This window comes from Notechis scutatus, chromosome 1, assembly GCF_049901735.1.
Source record: "Notechis scutatus isolate UNSWTSFEM ecotype Mainland chromosome 1, rNotScu1.2, whole genome shotgun sequence".
NCBI classification, from domain to species: Eukaryota; Metazoa; Chordata; class Lepidosauria; order Squamata; family Elapidae; genus Notechis; species Notechis scutatus.
In genome coordinates, this window is record NC_142009.1 from 164,170,740 (window position 1) to 164,188,650 (window position 17,911).

Sequence of the window (17,911 nt, forward strand, 5' to 3'; positions counted from 1 at the left end):
AAAAACAGTATTAATGTTGGAAATTTCAAAGTTCCACATTAATTTAACTACAACAGATTACACGACTCCTAGGAGAGTATTTTGTCTGTCCATTCATCCATAGTATTAAATAGCTGCCCATTTCAAATTCATGACAGGGTGGCTGCTGTGATTAAAACCAGAGTAAAAGTAATTGTAACCAATCTTAATCATATATATATATTATTCAGCTTTGTTCGGGTATTTTCCCACGTCATTCTGTATAGTTCCTGATGATGGCAGAAGAGATTCTGCTGAAACGTTGCTACAACTTTAAAAGAACAACTACAATGACGTGGGAAAATACCCGAACAAAGCCGAATGCCATATATATATGTAAAATACTTCTTACTGACTGTTGCAAAACATTGTTTTTTTATATGCAGGCAGTGCATCTGCAACCATCACAGATGTACGAACTGCACTCTACCAACCACAGCCCCAACCTGCTCCTTATGGTCATTGTGTAACTGACAGTGGTATGATGTATATTTTGGGAATGCAGTGGCTTAAAGCACAGGGAAGCCAGCATATGCTTTGTACTTGTCTGGGCAATGGAATCAGCTGCCAGGAAACAGGTAGGACATAGTTTTAAATATTTATTGGCATATAAAAGATGCTTCAATCATTAGCCTATGATAATGCCTGTTCCTAACTGATTAGCATAAACTGGGCTAAAGGTCACTGAAAAACAAATGATTATCATCATTTATACAAGGTCATGTGATCAGTCTGGCAGTCTGGCCTTCATACAGTTATGCCTATAATCCAGAACTGTGACTTTTCCTTATATACAACCCCCCTCTACAGCTACAGCTATAACCACCCACATACACACACACAGAGTGAAATCTTGAAAATTTTTGGACTACAACATACTTTAAAAAAAAATTATACATTTTTATTTAACATACATAAGTATTCAATGAATAGTGTATTGTCTGGGTCATTTTACATACATACATACATACATACATACATACATACATACATACATACATATAATATTCTTTACTTGTATATAATATTTTCCCCACTTCTAATTTCTACTTTTATTATCTAACCATTGGTAAAACAAGTCCCATGTTAAAAAATATTCTGTCTTCTTTATCCCTTACGTTTAAAACAGACCTTCAGGTAGTCAAGAAATTAAAATACCTGGTAATTTACTTAACAGTTAGATATGTAACAATCAAAGAAGATAATTATACAAGGTTAGCACAACAAATAAAAGTGGATTTGGAGAAATGGAAAAATCTGCAGTTATCAATGGTAGGAAGAATGGCAATTATAAAAATGAATATACTGCCGAAGTTATTGTTTTTGTTTCAAATGATTCCTATAAAGCTAGAGAAAAAATATTTCGATGAATTAAATGCAGTAATGTTGAAATTCATAAGGCAAGGAAAAAGAGCAAGAATAAGACTGAAAATGTTGCAAGAATCCAAAAACAATGGGGGCTTTGGCCTGCCAATTGGGAGCCTTACTATCAGGCCTCAGCATTAAACTGGGTGAAAGAATGGATAAATCTTAGAAATAGAAGAATGTTACTGTTGGAGGGACATTATCTTCAATTGGGATAGCATGCCTTTCTGTTGAATGATAAAAATAAAATACATAGATATTTTCAAAAACATTATGTAAGGAATGTTCTACTCCTAATATGGGAAAAAGTTAAAGCAAAAAATTACATGAAAACACCAGTCTGGCTTTCTATAGTGGAAGCTCTGATACATCCAAATGTGGTAAATTTGCAAATATATATATATATAATGTATAAAGATATTTTAAATGAGAAAGAGGAATTTAAAACTAAACAGGAATTGCACAATCAAGGGGTGGACCTTGCATGGTGGCCACATCTGCAAATATAATCAAGATATGAAAAAGATGTAAAGATATATGGTTTCTATAAAGAGCCAACAATACTCGATCAGATACTATTAGGTGTGGATGAAAAGCTAATAAAGAAAATATATAGTTATTTATTAGTCGATTATAAATTCCAGTTAGGTCTTCTCTTTGCTTTTATACTAACTCTCTTAAATATTCCATCTCTTTCCCATATCTGTCTCCTTGCAAAACAGCTCATCACTTTTTACACTTTGGAGAGTTGATTTTAAAAAACTGTTTTAGTTGGGGACAAGTCTCTAGCATAGAAATTAGAAGAAATCTCACCCAGATCCAGTACACTGTTCACGATCAGCTAATTAGTGTTTCTTCTTTTTTGGTTACTCCAGTTTCAGTCAACCATAATGGCCGTCTCTCTTCTCCATTAGTTGGAAGGGTGTTCTCGGATTCAGCAGGGAGGCTGCTACCTTCCCGTGATCAACGAGAGGTCCCTTCTTTCTTCATCACCCCTCCAGGGTGACTTTAGCCCCATAGAGCTTCCTAACAAGGGAGGATCAGCCGGGATTCACAGAGCCCCACTAGCTACGGCTGTCTTTGCTGCAGCGCCAAACCAGAAGTTCTGGATTACCTCAATTTCCACTTGATTTTATTTGTGTGATGACATTATCATACAAATGATGTAAATTGATGCAAGTAATATAATTTGCATCATTTGTGTTACGACATCATTCAATCTGTGTCAGTTACTGAAATGACATACATACTTAAAGTTTTCAAAGACAGGAACTATGATCCCACTTGTTTGAAAAACTGAAGTTTCCCTATAATATGTATTTTTATATAAATGCTAAATATTAAATATTTTACTGAAACCAAATAACACCAAATTCTTGTATAATAATAATAATAATGGTATTTTATGTTTTAAAGCTGTGACCCAAACCTACGGTGGCAATTCCAATGGAGAGCCTTGTGTTTTCCCATTCACATATAATGGAAGGACTTTCTATTCATGCACTTCCGAAGGACGTCATGATGGGAATCTCTGGTGTAGTACAACCTCCAACTTTGACCAGGATAAGAGCTACTCCTTTTGTACAGAGCAAAATGGTAAACTTTCTTTTTGAAAAAAAAAAAAAAAACTCTTGGGGAGAAATGAGTTGCAGATTTTAGCATCCATTGGGAAAGTGTGGTCATGGAAGTACAGAATTAATTATAATTTAGCATTCTTTCACTGAGTATGATTAGCATACCTTTTAAAAGGGCTGGGCTGAGAATAGGAGAGGTGATCTGCACTGGATAAAGGATACAAGGAAAGTCTTGAGAACTAGGAAAGTGTAAGACGGAATACAGAAGTCAAACATAAGTCTATCAGAAAGACTGATATGAAATAGGTTTAGCATAAGAAAGCTAGGTTTATATCATGAGGCTATCACAGCATAACTAGATAGCAATGGATAGTATTTCTCTACAGAAGTCTTATCGGATAAAATGAAAAGCAGTAATAGTATACTAGATTGCAAGCTTTCCCTAGATGTCTTGAAAAGGATGTATTTGACTATTGCCTGAGGCAGAATATTTATTTTAGTTATTTCTTTCTTGGTAAAATGTAATGATCCACTGTTTCTCTTCTGCTGCTGTCCATCTTTATTCTGAGCATGCCCACTTTTGGAGTATGGCTTTAAACATACCATAAATACTCAGTTTGGCCTTCCGTATAAAAGTAGTTTTCTGCTCCTATTCTAAGTGATTGCTCCTTATGTTTAAGTCTTTCCAAAAGTCTGAAATTATCTTTGTTTTTTGTTCCATGCTGAAGTGAAACTGGGCGACAATGGGTTGGAATCAGTTTTGCAATTAGTTTTTAGCTAAGAAATCTTGCCATTAGGAATAACTGAGGCTAATCAGTGTTAGCAAACTGTGTTTGCTGACAGTTGTTTTGTTATTATCCCATTAACTAATCCAATAAAATGTATATAGTATGCAGACATGTTCAAAGATAATAAGTTTGTGCCATTTTGCTCACTTGGGTGTCCTATGTTTGTGAGAAGGAAGTGAATTAAATAGAAATAAAGCTAGCAGTCTGTATCTTTGGTTTTCTGCCTGTGTTTGGCTGGCATTTCTTCTTTTTTTAAGATAGAAGCCCAATCTCTATATTAGGGTAGAAGGAAAGAGGTCTTTTGAATCTGATGCTCTGATGTCACGCCAAGTCAAGCTGGAATTCTCAGCCAGGTTGCCATATATGGCAGCCCTAAGAACTAGGAAGGGGCTACTGTGGCTTTTTACCCTGAGAGATCTGGAGGAACGCATGCCTTAAAACGGATTCATTTGTATAGTTTAATAATTCAATATTATTTTATTAAAAAAGAAATTGCCAAATAATTTTAAAATTTTTACGATTACCCATTATATAAAAGAAACATACCAAAAGCTTTGACTAATTGCCTTATTTAATTTTTGATCTTAGAGGGTGGGGACAATATAATTCTGCTATTGCCATATACATGGAAGTTCTTGCAGAGAACTGGGTGTATAATCTGAAAATACAGTTAAATTCTGCCTCATGATTTCTCAAAAAAAAAAAATAATCTGTCCCAGAGGTTTCTATTTTTTTAATAAGATTTTCAGAGAGCTTGTGATTTTTGAGCTTATTGGAGGTGATTGTTCTTTACTATTATTGTTATTAGATGTTTATTCTGCCTTTTATATATTTTGGTAAAATGAAACATAACTAGATATGTGGTGAACATATCTAATAATTCTGCTTCCTGTATATAATTTGATCTCCTACTACAACCATCCTGTGAGAGGTAGGTTTGGCTTAGAGAGGAGGACTGGCCCAAAGTCACCCAGCTGGCTTTCCTGCCTAAGAACTCGTTGTCTTTTGGTTCTAGGCCAGTACTGTCACTATGACACCATCATTCCGAAGCTCCCTTTTGTTGTCCACACTTTCTAGATAGTAGATTTCTTCAGTTCTGAAATTTTTCATGAGATTGATTTAGACTTGGTAGAACAAAGCTAGTTTGAGTTTTTGGCAGAGAGCTACTGTGTAGACTAGCTATTGACTTGCAGATGCTTTCATGCATTTTAGAACCAAGACAGAAGAGTGAGAGGCTAAGTCTCCTAAAGTGGATAGAGCAAAGCATTCAGCCCTTTTTCTCCGCGGTGAGAAGGAATGAGCAGAAATAAAATGGATGTTTTAAGCCTTATAGATACTTAAAACCCATTTCAACCCTTAACTTTCCTGAAGGCCCTCTAACCAAATGGGGCCTGTTTGTAACCACTTAAGAATGCAGTCCTTGACATGCAAAGGTTGGTGCAGCTCTTGAGCTGATGGAAGTTGCAAGCTGACCTGACTCTGATATGTTTCTTAAGTGGTTTGGAACTTGTTTATACAGATGTTTCCAGCTTACATTTATAGTCAAAAACCTGGAAAGATACTCATTTTTATTGGATAGTTGATCAGTTAAAAAAACCTGTCTTTTCCTCATTTTATGTTCTCAGTAGTCCACATAAAAATGACAAAGATTGCCATTCTTTGTTGTTTCTTTTTCTCATTTCTCAATTTCTTAATTCATAACATTTATTATATTTTCTTTAAATAGTGATTTCCCATTTGTCGAAAGAAAAAAGAAAAGAAAAATGACTTCCTAATGGAAGAAAAATGGTTGCAATAAAGTTTTCAGAAATAATTTTCGTGAGTGTGGTATGCTGGACAACAGATAGTAAAGTAATTGGCTACAGTATTTATTTTCAATAACAATTGCTTTCTTGCAGTGGTGGTTCAGACACGTGGTGGAAATTCCAATGGTGCCCTATGTCACTTTCCTTTCCTTTATAATAATCGGAATTATACTGACTGTACTTCTGAAGGACGAAGAGATAATATGAAGTGGTGCGGAACTACCTCAAACTATGATGTTGATCAAAAGTTTGGATTTTGTCCCATGGCAGGTATATTGCACATATGTATGTTAGGACCCAATGTTATTCCTTAATTCTTGGGAATTATGAAAAATATGATTTGATATAAATATTCACTCATCTTGTATATATAGTTAGTTGTTGCATATAAAGATTAGCCTCAGTAAAACTGATTTTGCAATTTTATTATGAGAATAACATTTGTGAAAATCTATTTAACACACATTGAGAATACAGGGTTCAAATGGAGATTCATATTTGAAGTGGTCAGAAGAAAATGAATATTATTAGCACTGATATAAAATAAGTACAGAAGAAATGACATTCCTAAGAGTCAGTCTTGTTGCTTTCATGAACAGGAAGCATGTAATAATCAAAATAAGCCTAATTTGTTTTTTATACATTTACTAGCTCATGAAGAAATTTGTACGACAAATGATGGTGTTATGTATCGTGTTGGAGATCAGTGGGACAAACAGCATGATATGGGCCATATGATGAGATGCACTTGTGTAGGAAATGGACGTGGAGAATGGACCTGCATTGCATATTCCCAGCTCAGAGGTATTTTTGGTTTGGTTTGTTATTCATAATGTGATATAGCTAGTTAAGAATTAGTACAGTAGGTAATGTGCTAGAATTGGGAAAGTCTTGGTTTTCCAAATGGTTACTTATGCTCAAGTAGCATGGTCAATAGTGAGGAAAGCTAAGAGCTGTCTCTGAAGGGGCACATATTATCTCTCCTGAATTAGAATACATTTGGGAAAGGAGACTGTGGTATAGGATCAGTTTCATTTAACTATTAAACTTGTTTCATATACAGCCAACAGTGAGTAATCATTCACAGAATTTTGTTTTCTAGGACCTATAGCAAGAAAAAATATATGAGGATTATACTATAATTTTAGTACATGCGAAAATGTCAGTTCCTTGAAATCTCAGAGAATCATATGCAAAGCCTTTGTGACAGCATACCATACACAAATCTTATTTATTGAGTATAAATCTCAGACTAGGTTCACATGTCATGGAAATTATGCACAAACAGAGCCAAAACCAATATAAAGGACATAACGAGATACAGTATGTGAACAGAATCATTGCTGTTTGTAGCCTGTGATTCTTGGAGTAACGAGTCATTACAACTCTGAGGAAGAAATAACATATTAGTGACTCAAGATCTATTAAACGATTATAAAGAATGCAAAAATTTATAGAAAATGCACATCATAATTTACTTTTTAAATACTTTATATGACATTCTTGCTTTTTATTTTACTGGAAGCTTTTTGAATATGGAAAAAACAAACTATTTCATTCATGAGAGATATTGGTAATCTGAGTGGAGAACAATATGCAGCTGTGCAAAGTTACAGCCATTATTTGTTCAAAGTAATCAATGATACAAATATGTTCTCTCTTGAAATAGATCAGTGTATAGTTGATGGGATCACGTATGATGTTAATCAGACTTTTCACAAACGTCACGAAGAAGGACACATGCTGAACTGTACTTGTTTTGGCCAAGGGCGGGGGAGATGGAAATGTGATCCTATTGGTAAGTTGATTCCTTTCATGCTTGTGTTCGTGTCGGAAGCACTAAGGCTCTTCAGGGTTGAAAGGGTTAGCTGATGATATCACTGTTGCCCAGAGGAATGCCCAGTGGGGGCGCCTTTCATATCTCCATTAATGTGCCCACTGAAGTGGTATCTATATGTCTACTTTGCTATTGCACACTTTATAACTTCTAGGTTGGCAGGAACTGGAGTGAATGACAGAAGCACACTGTGTCATGTAGCAGGCCTTGGGTCTCGAACTCGAGTTTGTTCATCATCAACTCAGCATCCTAACCATGCTTAGCATCCTTACCTTTCATGCTTAGAGCAATATACTATAAGGAGTTACCACCATGACTATGCCAGTAATTTTAGGCTGCTGCAGACTATCAGTAACATTAAGAATTGGTCTACAAAGGAACCTCTATGACTTAATGCTTATCTACATCCTTACCAGCACCTCCAACCTCTTGCTTCTATTCTAATGAATAGAATCGAATCGAATAGAATTCTTTATTGGCCAAGTGTGATTGAACACACAAGGAATTTGTCTTGATGTAAATGCCCTCGGTGCACATAAAAGAAAAGATAATATTCATCAAGAATCATCACATACAACACTTAATAATAGTCATAGGGTACAATAAGCAATCAAATCAATCAATCAAATCATACTAGGAAATTCTCTTTCCTGTGTTTTTCTCTCATTTTCTTTCCTGTGTTTTTCTCTCATTTGTATACTGCAGAATACAACCAAATTATTGCTTTTTCCCTAGTTGGTTGTTAACCCAGCCATCATGTAATCCAAGTTAGATAGCTCTATGTCTCAGTTTGAAAATCCTAGAATTAAAGAACTAAGGCAGAGCTCTAATTAATATTATCTTACCTGAAACAAAGTTAGCATGTTTTATGGGGTTTTGCTAAACTCATCAAAAGAATCCGGGGTGCGTTGATCTAGGCTTCCACAGAAGAGGAGAAGGAGGGCAAGTGACAACCTGTGCATCAAAACAGAAACTGCACATTTCATTATGACATTAGATGCAAATATATAAGGAGAGGGCTTCAGCTGTGACTTCAGGGTGCATATTGTCATTTTCATAGCTGGTGACAAGTACCTCTATAAGCACTCTTGGCTTAAAACTTTTTTTCCTAAGAATTTATTATTAATATTTAGTGTATTATAAGAACCTGACAGAAGAGAAGTAAAGATATACACATAATTCACATAAATTATACACAAAACCTCTATGGGGATATGGCAGTGGCCTCATAACTGGATGTCCAGTTCAGCTATCCAGGCAATCACCTCTGGCTTTGCTTCATTCAGATCTTTTATAGAACCAGGGAATGCATGGTGTAGGCAATCTTGCACAATATGTATAATACTTTGCATATTAACACCACATTGTCTGGTGGAGTTGGACATTGACCATTTGGGTGTGGGTACAATATTCAACTTGGAATAAACCAAGTCAAGGCTGTTGCCCATGGGATATTAGGATCAGCACTCCAAAATGTTCCAGCCAGTCTGTTCAGTAATTTTTGTGGCTTTTCAGTTTTGCCAGGTGTTTCAAAAAATTAATGATCTGTCCAGTGTACTTCGTAAAGTTATTACATTGTAAAATACAATTCTGGAAGTTCACTGTAATTTGCATATCTAATGCTGAGTGGAATGTGACTATCTGTTTTTGTTAGGGTTTGCTTGGAACCACATTTTTATTCGTCGTCATTGAACTTGAGATCTTGGAGATCTTGAGAAAGGGCATCCTCTGCATCACTGAAGTTGGTTCCTTGGGTTGTGAGATTGATAGCATCAACACAGATGCATTTCTGAGAAACATAGAACATAGAATAATAGGGTTGGAAGAGACCTTGGAGGTCTTCTAGTCCAACCCCCGGCCATGGCAGAGATCCTATACCATTCCAGACTTTCTTTGGGCTTGATGGGATGAATACACATGATCATAGAAAGAATAATGGAACAAACCAATAGAGTTTGGATGCCAGAAGCCCTCCAGTCCAACCCTCCACTCAAGCAGGGGACCCTATACCCATGATGCCGAACCTTTGCCACGTGGGCCGAAAGTGGCACGCAGAGCCATCTCTCCGGGCATGCCAGCCATCGGCCATTTCTCTTCTGGAACTAACTGGTTTTTGTGTGCGCTGGAGTGCCAGAAACCAAAAGAGCAGCTCCCAGTGCATGCACGCACGCCGGCCACCAGGTCTTCTGGTATCTAATGTGCATGCGCACATGAAGTAACTGGCCATTGCATGCATGCATGTTAGTTGCTCTTCCAATTTCCAGTGTGCATGCATACGCAAGTGCATTTTGGCACTCGGTGCCTTTTGGGTGCGCGCATGCTCCCGTTTCGGCACTCTGTGCCGAAAAGGTTAACCACCACTGCACTATATTATTTCAGACAAATGGTTGTCCAATCTCTTCTTAAAAACAGTTTCATGCAGGTCAAGTGTAAAAAGCGCAGGCCATAGCACTAATCCTTGTGGTAGTCCATTATTCAACTTATAATATCTGCTTCTATTAAATTCTGTAAAAATGTGAAATTACTCATTAGTCAACAAGGCAATGGTATTACAACAAGGTATTACCTTTATTAGTTAGAGAAGCCCTTCTCCCCAGATAGTATTGTAGGCTGCCAAGAGGTCAAGAAAAACAGATATTTTTCATTTTCCTTTGGAATCCATTATCCAGATAAGAGTGCAAGGACTTGATTGCTACAATCATGCTTGGGGCAAAATCCAGTTTGTTCTACTTGGATTACAGATTCAATTGCTAGGGCTATTCTACTTGACACAACTCTTTATAAAAGTTTGTACAGAGAAGAGCAATTGGCTTGTAATTTTGAGGAAGGTTTAAATCCTTCCCTGGTTTCAAAATATAATTTTAGGCTGAAAATTAAGATTAAACATGTCTGAATGTTCTCCTTGAAGCTGTTTATCTTTGGGGGGGGGGGTTTCTCTGTGATTTAAAAAGATCCAGATTTCATTAGGTTAGCTAATGCAGGAAACTAAATAGGTCAGTGTTTAACTACACAGTCAATTTGCTTCACACTGAACAGGTACAACTCCAGTTAGAACCATATCAAATGAGTCTGTGTAAGGCATTATTTAGACTTAAAACATATGTAAACAATTATTTTTCCATCTTGTGCAGGCAGGACTGACACAAATTAGGACAAATTTTTTCTTCTTATCAAAGACTATAACTGTAAAGGCAGCAGAGAGAAAAAGAGGATGTTACTATAAGGAGAATGAAAATGATATGTCTGTTCCTGGAAGGTGTTGTTTTAGCTATTGCTTCTGCAAAGTATGAGTCTGTTCCTTGGCAAAGCTTATTGCCTCCCTGTTAGAGGAGCAAAAGAAATAGTTTCTCTTAATTACAGGAAGGAATGTCAAGAAGGTTCATAAATCCAGGCATTTTTAGCCTATTCCTCCCTCTTTCCCAGTACCTCAAAGCTGTTCAACTGCTTGTTGAACTGATAAAAGTCTCTGGAATGCAGTGCCTTCCTTCTCTCCCAGCTGCTGTCAAGGTCAGACCGAGGGTGGGGAATTGCAAGCAACTTTTGCTCTGCCAATGGCTGTACTGTTGAAAATAAGCGCACTAAGCCCTGTTGCCTTTGCTCTAACTGCATACTGACTTTCCAGAGCAGGGCATTTTTAAAATTACGGAGTTACTTTCTGAGGGTCCTTCCATCTGCTGTTGATTAGATTATTTGGTTCACCTACTCATTTGTGGTTAGTTTAACCATTCATTGAGTGAGCCACAATAGTTTGTTTGATCCATTGCACTAAAATGGAAACAATGATTTATAACAGCAACAGTTTTTATGGAAAACAGATCTGGGTTGCAAAAACATACATAACAGGAAGATGAGTTTATGTTTTTTTGTGAGTTTTTCTGTTCTTTTCCAAAGAGGATTGCTATGTTTAGTGCACAAGATTGATGCACCACATCCAGGGCATCAGATTGTATCTTAGCATTGCAAATAATGGAAGCATTTTCAACCTCTACGTTCATAATTGTATTTTTTGTTCTGGTGTGGTATTTTGTCTAAATTAGAATCATTTATATGATTTTATGAGCTGTTCCACACAAATACGTTCTGCAGTGCCTTTGGTTGAGAATTATATCCAAAATACATCAGACTGCACATATGGGGGTTGTACATCAGGTGATATTGTTTAACACATTATTTCCTTGGGCAATGGGATATATTCCTTTTGTGAACTGTAAGTACTTTGTGGCAAGGTAAACTCTTATCACCTACTTTAAAATCTTTTGGGTTCACACGTTTTTGGTCAGCTTATTTCAGAATCAGAATCAGAATAGAGCTGGAAGGTACCATGGAGATCTTCTAGTCCAGCGTCTTGTTTAAGCAGGACATTCTATACATTTCAGACAGGTGACTGTCCAGTCTCTTCTTAAAAACCTCCAGTGATGAAGCAACCACAATGCTGAAGGCAAGCTATTCCATTGGTTAATTGATCTCACTGTTCGGAAGTTTCTCTTCAATTCCAGGTTGCTTCAGTCCTTGATAAGTTTCCATCCGTTGTTTCCTGCCCTGCCCTCTGGTGCTTTGGAAAATAAATTGACCCCCTCCTCTTTTTTGTGACAGCCCTCAAATACTGGAATACTGCTATCGTGTCTCCCCTAGTCCTTCTTTTATCTAGACTAGCCAAACCCAAATTCTTCAACCGTTCTTCATATGTTTTAGCCTCCAGACCTTTTTTCATCTTTAGTCAACAACAATCTTAGTTGCTCTTCCTTACAACTTTTTTGTAATGTGGTGATCAAAACTGGATGCAGTATTCCAGGAGTTGTCTTACCAAGGCTTGATAAAGTGGTACTAATACTTCACATGATTTTGATTCTATGCCTCTGTTTATACAACCTAGGATTGTATTAGCTGTTTTGGTGCCCCTGCACACTGCTGACTCATGTTTAAGTGATCATCCACTAGGACTCCAAGGTCCCTCTCACAGTTCTTGTTTTTGAGCCAGGTTTTGCCTAATCTGTACTTCTACCTTTGGTTTTTCCTGCCCAGATGTAAAACTTTGCTTTTCTCCACATTAAATTTCATTTTGTTGGATAGGGCCCATTGTTCAAGTCCATCAAGATCTTTTTGGATCCTGAGCTTGTCTTCTGGGGTGTTGGCTATTCCTGCCAGTTTAGTGTCATAAGCAAATTTGATGAGTTCCCCTTCTATTCCCTTATCTAAGTCATTTATGAAGATATTGATTCTGGGCCCAAGAGAGAATCTCGTAGTACCCCACTGCTTACTTCCCTCCATGTGGATGTAGTACCATTAAGGACTACTCAGTCTAAGTTTGGCATCCCTTTTTGTGATCCTGGAGTACTCTTTATATGCAGGAGGGAAGGACTTGCCCCATCCGTTGGCATTGGTCCCGGGCGAGGTCGATCTCCATTTCATCTGCCAACACATACCAGTGTTTTAGGATGTGTGGGGCCTCATGCAAGATGCAGTTGTGGTAGATGTTGTTGAGGCCATCTTTGAAGCAGTTGATGAGGACATCTTTGGGCCATGTGGCTAGCTGGCATGCTAGAACTCCTGGGTGTATGCGGCCACCAACTGTCGCCCTTGGGTGATGGTCTTCATCCGGGTCTGAGCCTTGTGCTCTGCCACTGGGTCCTCAAACCGTTGGCGAAGGGCTGCCATAAAGTGGTCATAGTCCCATAGTTAGAGGAGGTTGTTGTGGAGGGAAAACTCAACCATTGCATCCTCCAGAGCCATGGTGACCCATTTTATTCAGGCTTCTCCCGTCTCCAGTTCAGCCCCATACTCCTGCATGTACTTCCAGATTTACACCAGGAAGAACTTCAGTTGCTCACGGTCTTCCCCATATTTCACCCCCTTTGGGACTGGTGCCTCTCAGGAGCAGTCCCTGCAGGCTTGCACAGCAGCCGCTGCCTGGGGTGGCATCGCTTGCACTGGTGCCAGTTCAGGGAGAGCAGGTGTGACCTCCACAGTAATAGCTCCATCCATGGCCTGGGGTGACCCAGGAACCTTGGGTAGCCGTCAGTGTGAGAGTTTCTCAGGCTCTTTGACTCCCCCTAACCTGTTTATCAGGAACAGGACCTTGTTCAGCATGGTTTCCTCTGCGCTTCCCTCTGGAGGGGGGTATCTTCCCTCTGCCCCATGCCCCTTGCCCATCTGAGCCTGATAGACTTCTCATTGAAGTCCAGCTCATCTCGCTATTCTGCCTCGTCTCGAGCACTGTGTGGTCTAGTGGGGGAGCTGGCCGTAGCTTCAGTTTCCTCCAGCTCACTCCTCTGGTTGGATATTGGATGTTCAGTCCTCATGGTAGATGACTGTCTCAGGGCTGAGGATTAAAGTAGATCTTACCTAATGTCAAGTTTGCTTCTTTTCATTTCCGGGGTGGGGTGGGGGGACGGGACCTTTGGCTACATAGACTCCAAGAAAAGGTACATTTACTAGGAGCGAACTGAATGCAACAAGTTTCAGGCAAGATCTGAGGCAAAAGTGGGCAAAGCAGCAAATTGAAACAAACTGTAGAGCCCAACTCCCTTGTAGCTAGGCAAGCAGAGGGGATGCTGCATACCAAAGCTAGAATAAATGACGTTGGAGAGATAAGCAAAGACTTATTTGTAAAGGGGCAATGAAAAATTCTCCACTGACCCCTCCCCCCTTTTCCATGGCATCAAGCAGCAGGCTAGTTGACACTTCCCCTCCCCCAATTATCCTTCTATATATAAACCTAGAGCAAAGAATCACATTGAAACTATCATATTAATATGGGTTTTTTGATGAATAAGTATTCATTTGCTCAGTGTGTTCTGTTCAAGTCAGAAAATAGAGTAACCCCCACAATATTTTATTTCAATCAGTTCAAAGGTAACTGATTGGGATCAAATGGAAATTTCAGCAGCCATCCAAAGACCTGCTTATTCTCTAAGGCAGCAGAACTCCACCCTTATAATAGGGCTGAAATAAAAAGAAATTTTCAAAGATCTTGATGTTTTCACTGTATCTATGTAACTATCCATTGCGCTGTGTTCTTTAAAATTCTCATGCTTTTGTTTTTGATGAAGTCTATATTTTTTTCCTCTCTTCCCTTTTGACATATTAACTGTACTTCAAATATTTGTTTTGCCATTTGAGCCTCTTTCATTCTCCCTATGTGGCTTAACCAGCTCAATGTAACTTATGGTCATTCTCTTTTGTACTTAGTCCACATTCATTCAGCATTCTAGAATTAATTATTGAATTAATTCAATTAAATTTATCTTTCTTGATTATTTTCCAGGCATTTATACACACTGAACTATTTCTCTTCTGGCACATAAAACTCTTCTATTTATCTAAACGGGCAGAAACATACTCATGCAATCATTTCCACTTCTTTCTACAAACATATCACAACTAATACTTTTTAGCATCATTTGTAAAATTTTTCCATCCATTCCCCCATCTTGATTAACTTGCAGTTGTTTCTTATCAGACACAACTGCTTTGACCTCAAATTTGTATGGAAATTTCAGCAGCCATCCAAAGACCTGCTTATTCTCTAAGGCAGCAGAACTCCACCCTTGTAATAGGGCTGAAATAACCATTTGGTGTTCTATTTTTAGACCAGTGTCAAGATTCAGAAAGCCAAACCTTTTACCAGATTGGGGATTCATGGGAGAAGCATGCTCATGGAGTGAGATATCAGTGCTACTGTTATGGCCGGGGTATTGGAGAATGGCACTGCCAGCCTTTGAACACAGGTAAGAATCCAAATCTATGAATGAGGGAGACGACATAACTTGTTTTCACATGACTTTCTGAGTGCATTATAATGACTTTTAAATCACCATTTTAAGAAGAGGGAGAGAAAAAAATTCAGAAGTCATTGAACATAAAGATCCTATATTATGAATCATAAAGATCCTATAATTACACCATTGGCTGTGCTAATCAGACACATGACAACTCCTTTTGAAATAAGTAATGTTATATACAAAGTACAGAAAAGAAATAAAAAGAAATTTTAACCTAAATGATTGGCAGAAAATGCTAGATGTAATAAGGAAGATGGTCTGAAAATTAATCTATCAAAAGGTCAAAGCAGTTGTGTCTGATAAGAAACAACTGCAAGTTAATCAAGATGGGGGAACGGATGGAAAAATTTACATCTAACATTTTCTGCCAATCATTTAGGTTCCCAGCCAACAATAGCATAGCATCAACAGCACTACTGTGTTTATCCATAAATATATTAAACAAGTGGACATCATATGTTCTTGTTTCACTTCCTGATCAATTTTGAATCAATGTTGAACTTTTCACACTTGCTTTACTTCCCTCCTATATTATTTTAATTAGATTTAGCAATCAACCTTTGACTTCATATTCAACCTATCATATGCTTTCTCTGAATTAACAAATGTAAAATATACATTCTGTTTTGCACAGTCAATACATTTCTCAGTGATCTGAAAAGCAAAACTCAAATCTGTACTTCCCTAGTGTTGCTAGGTTATCACATCTCATATTCTTTCGGTCACAATTCTGCCAGATATCTTCCCATGCACATTTAACAAGCCAATCCCCTGTAGTTTTTACATTAATTTTTCTAACTTTTTGTTTGCAGAAAGAGGAACAGTAATGACATTCTTCTAATCCTTAGGTACAGATGCAACCTTCATACACATTAGTTGCACAACCAGTCAATGAATAAACTTCACTCATAATTGACATGCACCAGTTTCATGCCTGCAGCTTCATCATTTTCAAAGATTTCCTCATCATTTATGACTTTTCATCAGAGTTATCTTGGAGATTAACATAGAATTCACTTCAGTTTGGCTTCTTGTGACATATTTTATACTTCCCACACAAATATTTAAAATATTTTTTTAATAATCTCGTGCCAAATACTATTGCATTTAATCAGTTCTCTCTGTTCGAAGTACCTTGTTTTGAAGCCTTTTCACTCACTTCAAAAATACTGGCCTATCCTACATTCAGAATTTCTCCTGACTTGTTATTCTCAGAAATTCTCTCAGTCTTTCATCGTAAACAATCATCCCCTTTTCTGTATGTCTATGTTAATAAATGTATGCTTAAGCCGCGCACCTGAAAAAAGCAGACTGTTTTTGAAGCAGTTGCTCAACAGTTGCCATTCTAATTCATTCTTCGGTTGCCAAACAGCCCAATCAGTTTTTCTGTACTCTCTCATCTCATTCTCACCCATCCATCCTTGTTACCTAACAAGAAGTTTTCTTTTAATCTTCAATACATTCACTAGAATACTGAATTTTTCCCAGAACATCTCTCTAATTGACCTTCCAATATCACCATTGACTGGGACTTAATATGCAACTATAGGAGAAGGATTTTTTTTTAAAAAAATTGCATACACATACTTACACATGTACATAATGAATGAATGAATGAGTTCTTTATTGGCCAAGAAATTTGTCTTGGTGCTTGTGCTCTCAGTATACATAAAAAGAAAAGATACATTCATCAAGAATCATAAGGTACAACACTTAATGATAGTCATGGATACAAATAAGCAATCAAATCATATTAGGAAACAGTCAATATAAATCGTAAGGATACAAGCAACAAAGTTATAGTCATACAGTCACAAGTGGGAGGGGATGGGTGATAAGGAGTGATAAGAAGATTAATAGTAATGCAGACTTAGTAAATAGTTGGACAGTGTTGAGGGAATTATTTGTTTAGCAGAGTGATGGCATTCAGGAAAAAAACTGTTCTTGTGTTTAGTTGTTCTGGTGTTCAGTGTTCTATAGCTATGATGGCGAACCTATGGCACATGTGCCACAAGTGGCACGCAGAGCCATTTGTGCCGGCATGCGAGCTGCAGGCAAATTTACCTCACTGCACAGGTGCGCGCCTCATAGTGAATTTTTCTGCTGATTTCAGGCCTTTTTTGGCCTCCCAGAGGCTTGGGAAAAACATCTGCAAGGCTTTTCAGGACAAATAGGCCCGTTTTGTCACTTCCTGTAATACCGGAAGTGACGAAACAGGCATATTATTTGTCCTGAAAAGCCTTGCAGATGCTTTTTCCAAGCCTCTGGGAGTCCGAAAAAGGCCTCAAACCAGCCTAAAAATCAGCTGTGAGGCGCAGTGCAGGTAAGGGGATGGCGTGAGGGGGGGATTATGCATACATGCGCAGGGGGCACACATTGCATTCTGGGTGCTGGCATGCGAGTGCGCGTGTGCTAATACGTGTACAATTTTTGGCACAGAAGCCCAAAAAGGTTAGCCACCACTGCTCTATAGTGTCGTTTTGAGGGTAGGAGTTGAAACAGTTTATGTCCAGGGTGTGAGGGGTCTGTAGATATTTTCTCAGTCCTCTTGTTGACTCATGAAGTATATAGGTCCTCAGTGGAAGGCAGGTTGGTAGCAATTGTTTTTTCTGCAGTTCTACCGTATTTGCGGCGTATAAGGCGACTTTTTGCCCTGAAAAAGATGCCTCCAATTGGGGGTCGTCTTATATGCCGGGTCGTCTTATACGCCGGCAAATAGTAATTGGGAAGCACTGCGGCTGCC

General features: G+C 38.0%; 1 protein-coding gene across 4 annotated transcripts in view; it reads left to right on the forward strand.

Moving 5' to 3' along the window:
• The window catches only part of FN1 (fibronectin 1), a 90,870-nt gene that overhangs the window by 14,386 nt on the left and 58,573 nt on the right, over positions 1-17,911 (forward strand). For all 4 annotated transcript variants that reach the window (XM_026673150.2, XM_026673151.2, XM_087949409.1 and 1 more), the window contains exons 8-13: positions 405-596; positions 2,800-2,979; positions 5,644-5,820; positions 6,202-6,354; positions 7,220-7,348; positions 14,977-15,114. In XM_026673150.2, the coding sequence (XP_026528935.1) occupies positions 405-596; positions 2,800-2,979; positions 5,644-5,820; positions 6,202-6,354; positions 7,220-7,348; positions 14,977-15,114 (969 nt within the window). The remainder of the gene's footprint in view (positions 1-404; positions 597-2,799; positions 2,980-5,643; positions 5,821-6,201; positions 6,355-7,219; positions 7,349-14,976; positions 15,115-17,911) is intronic.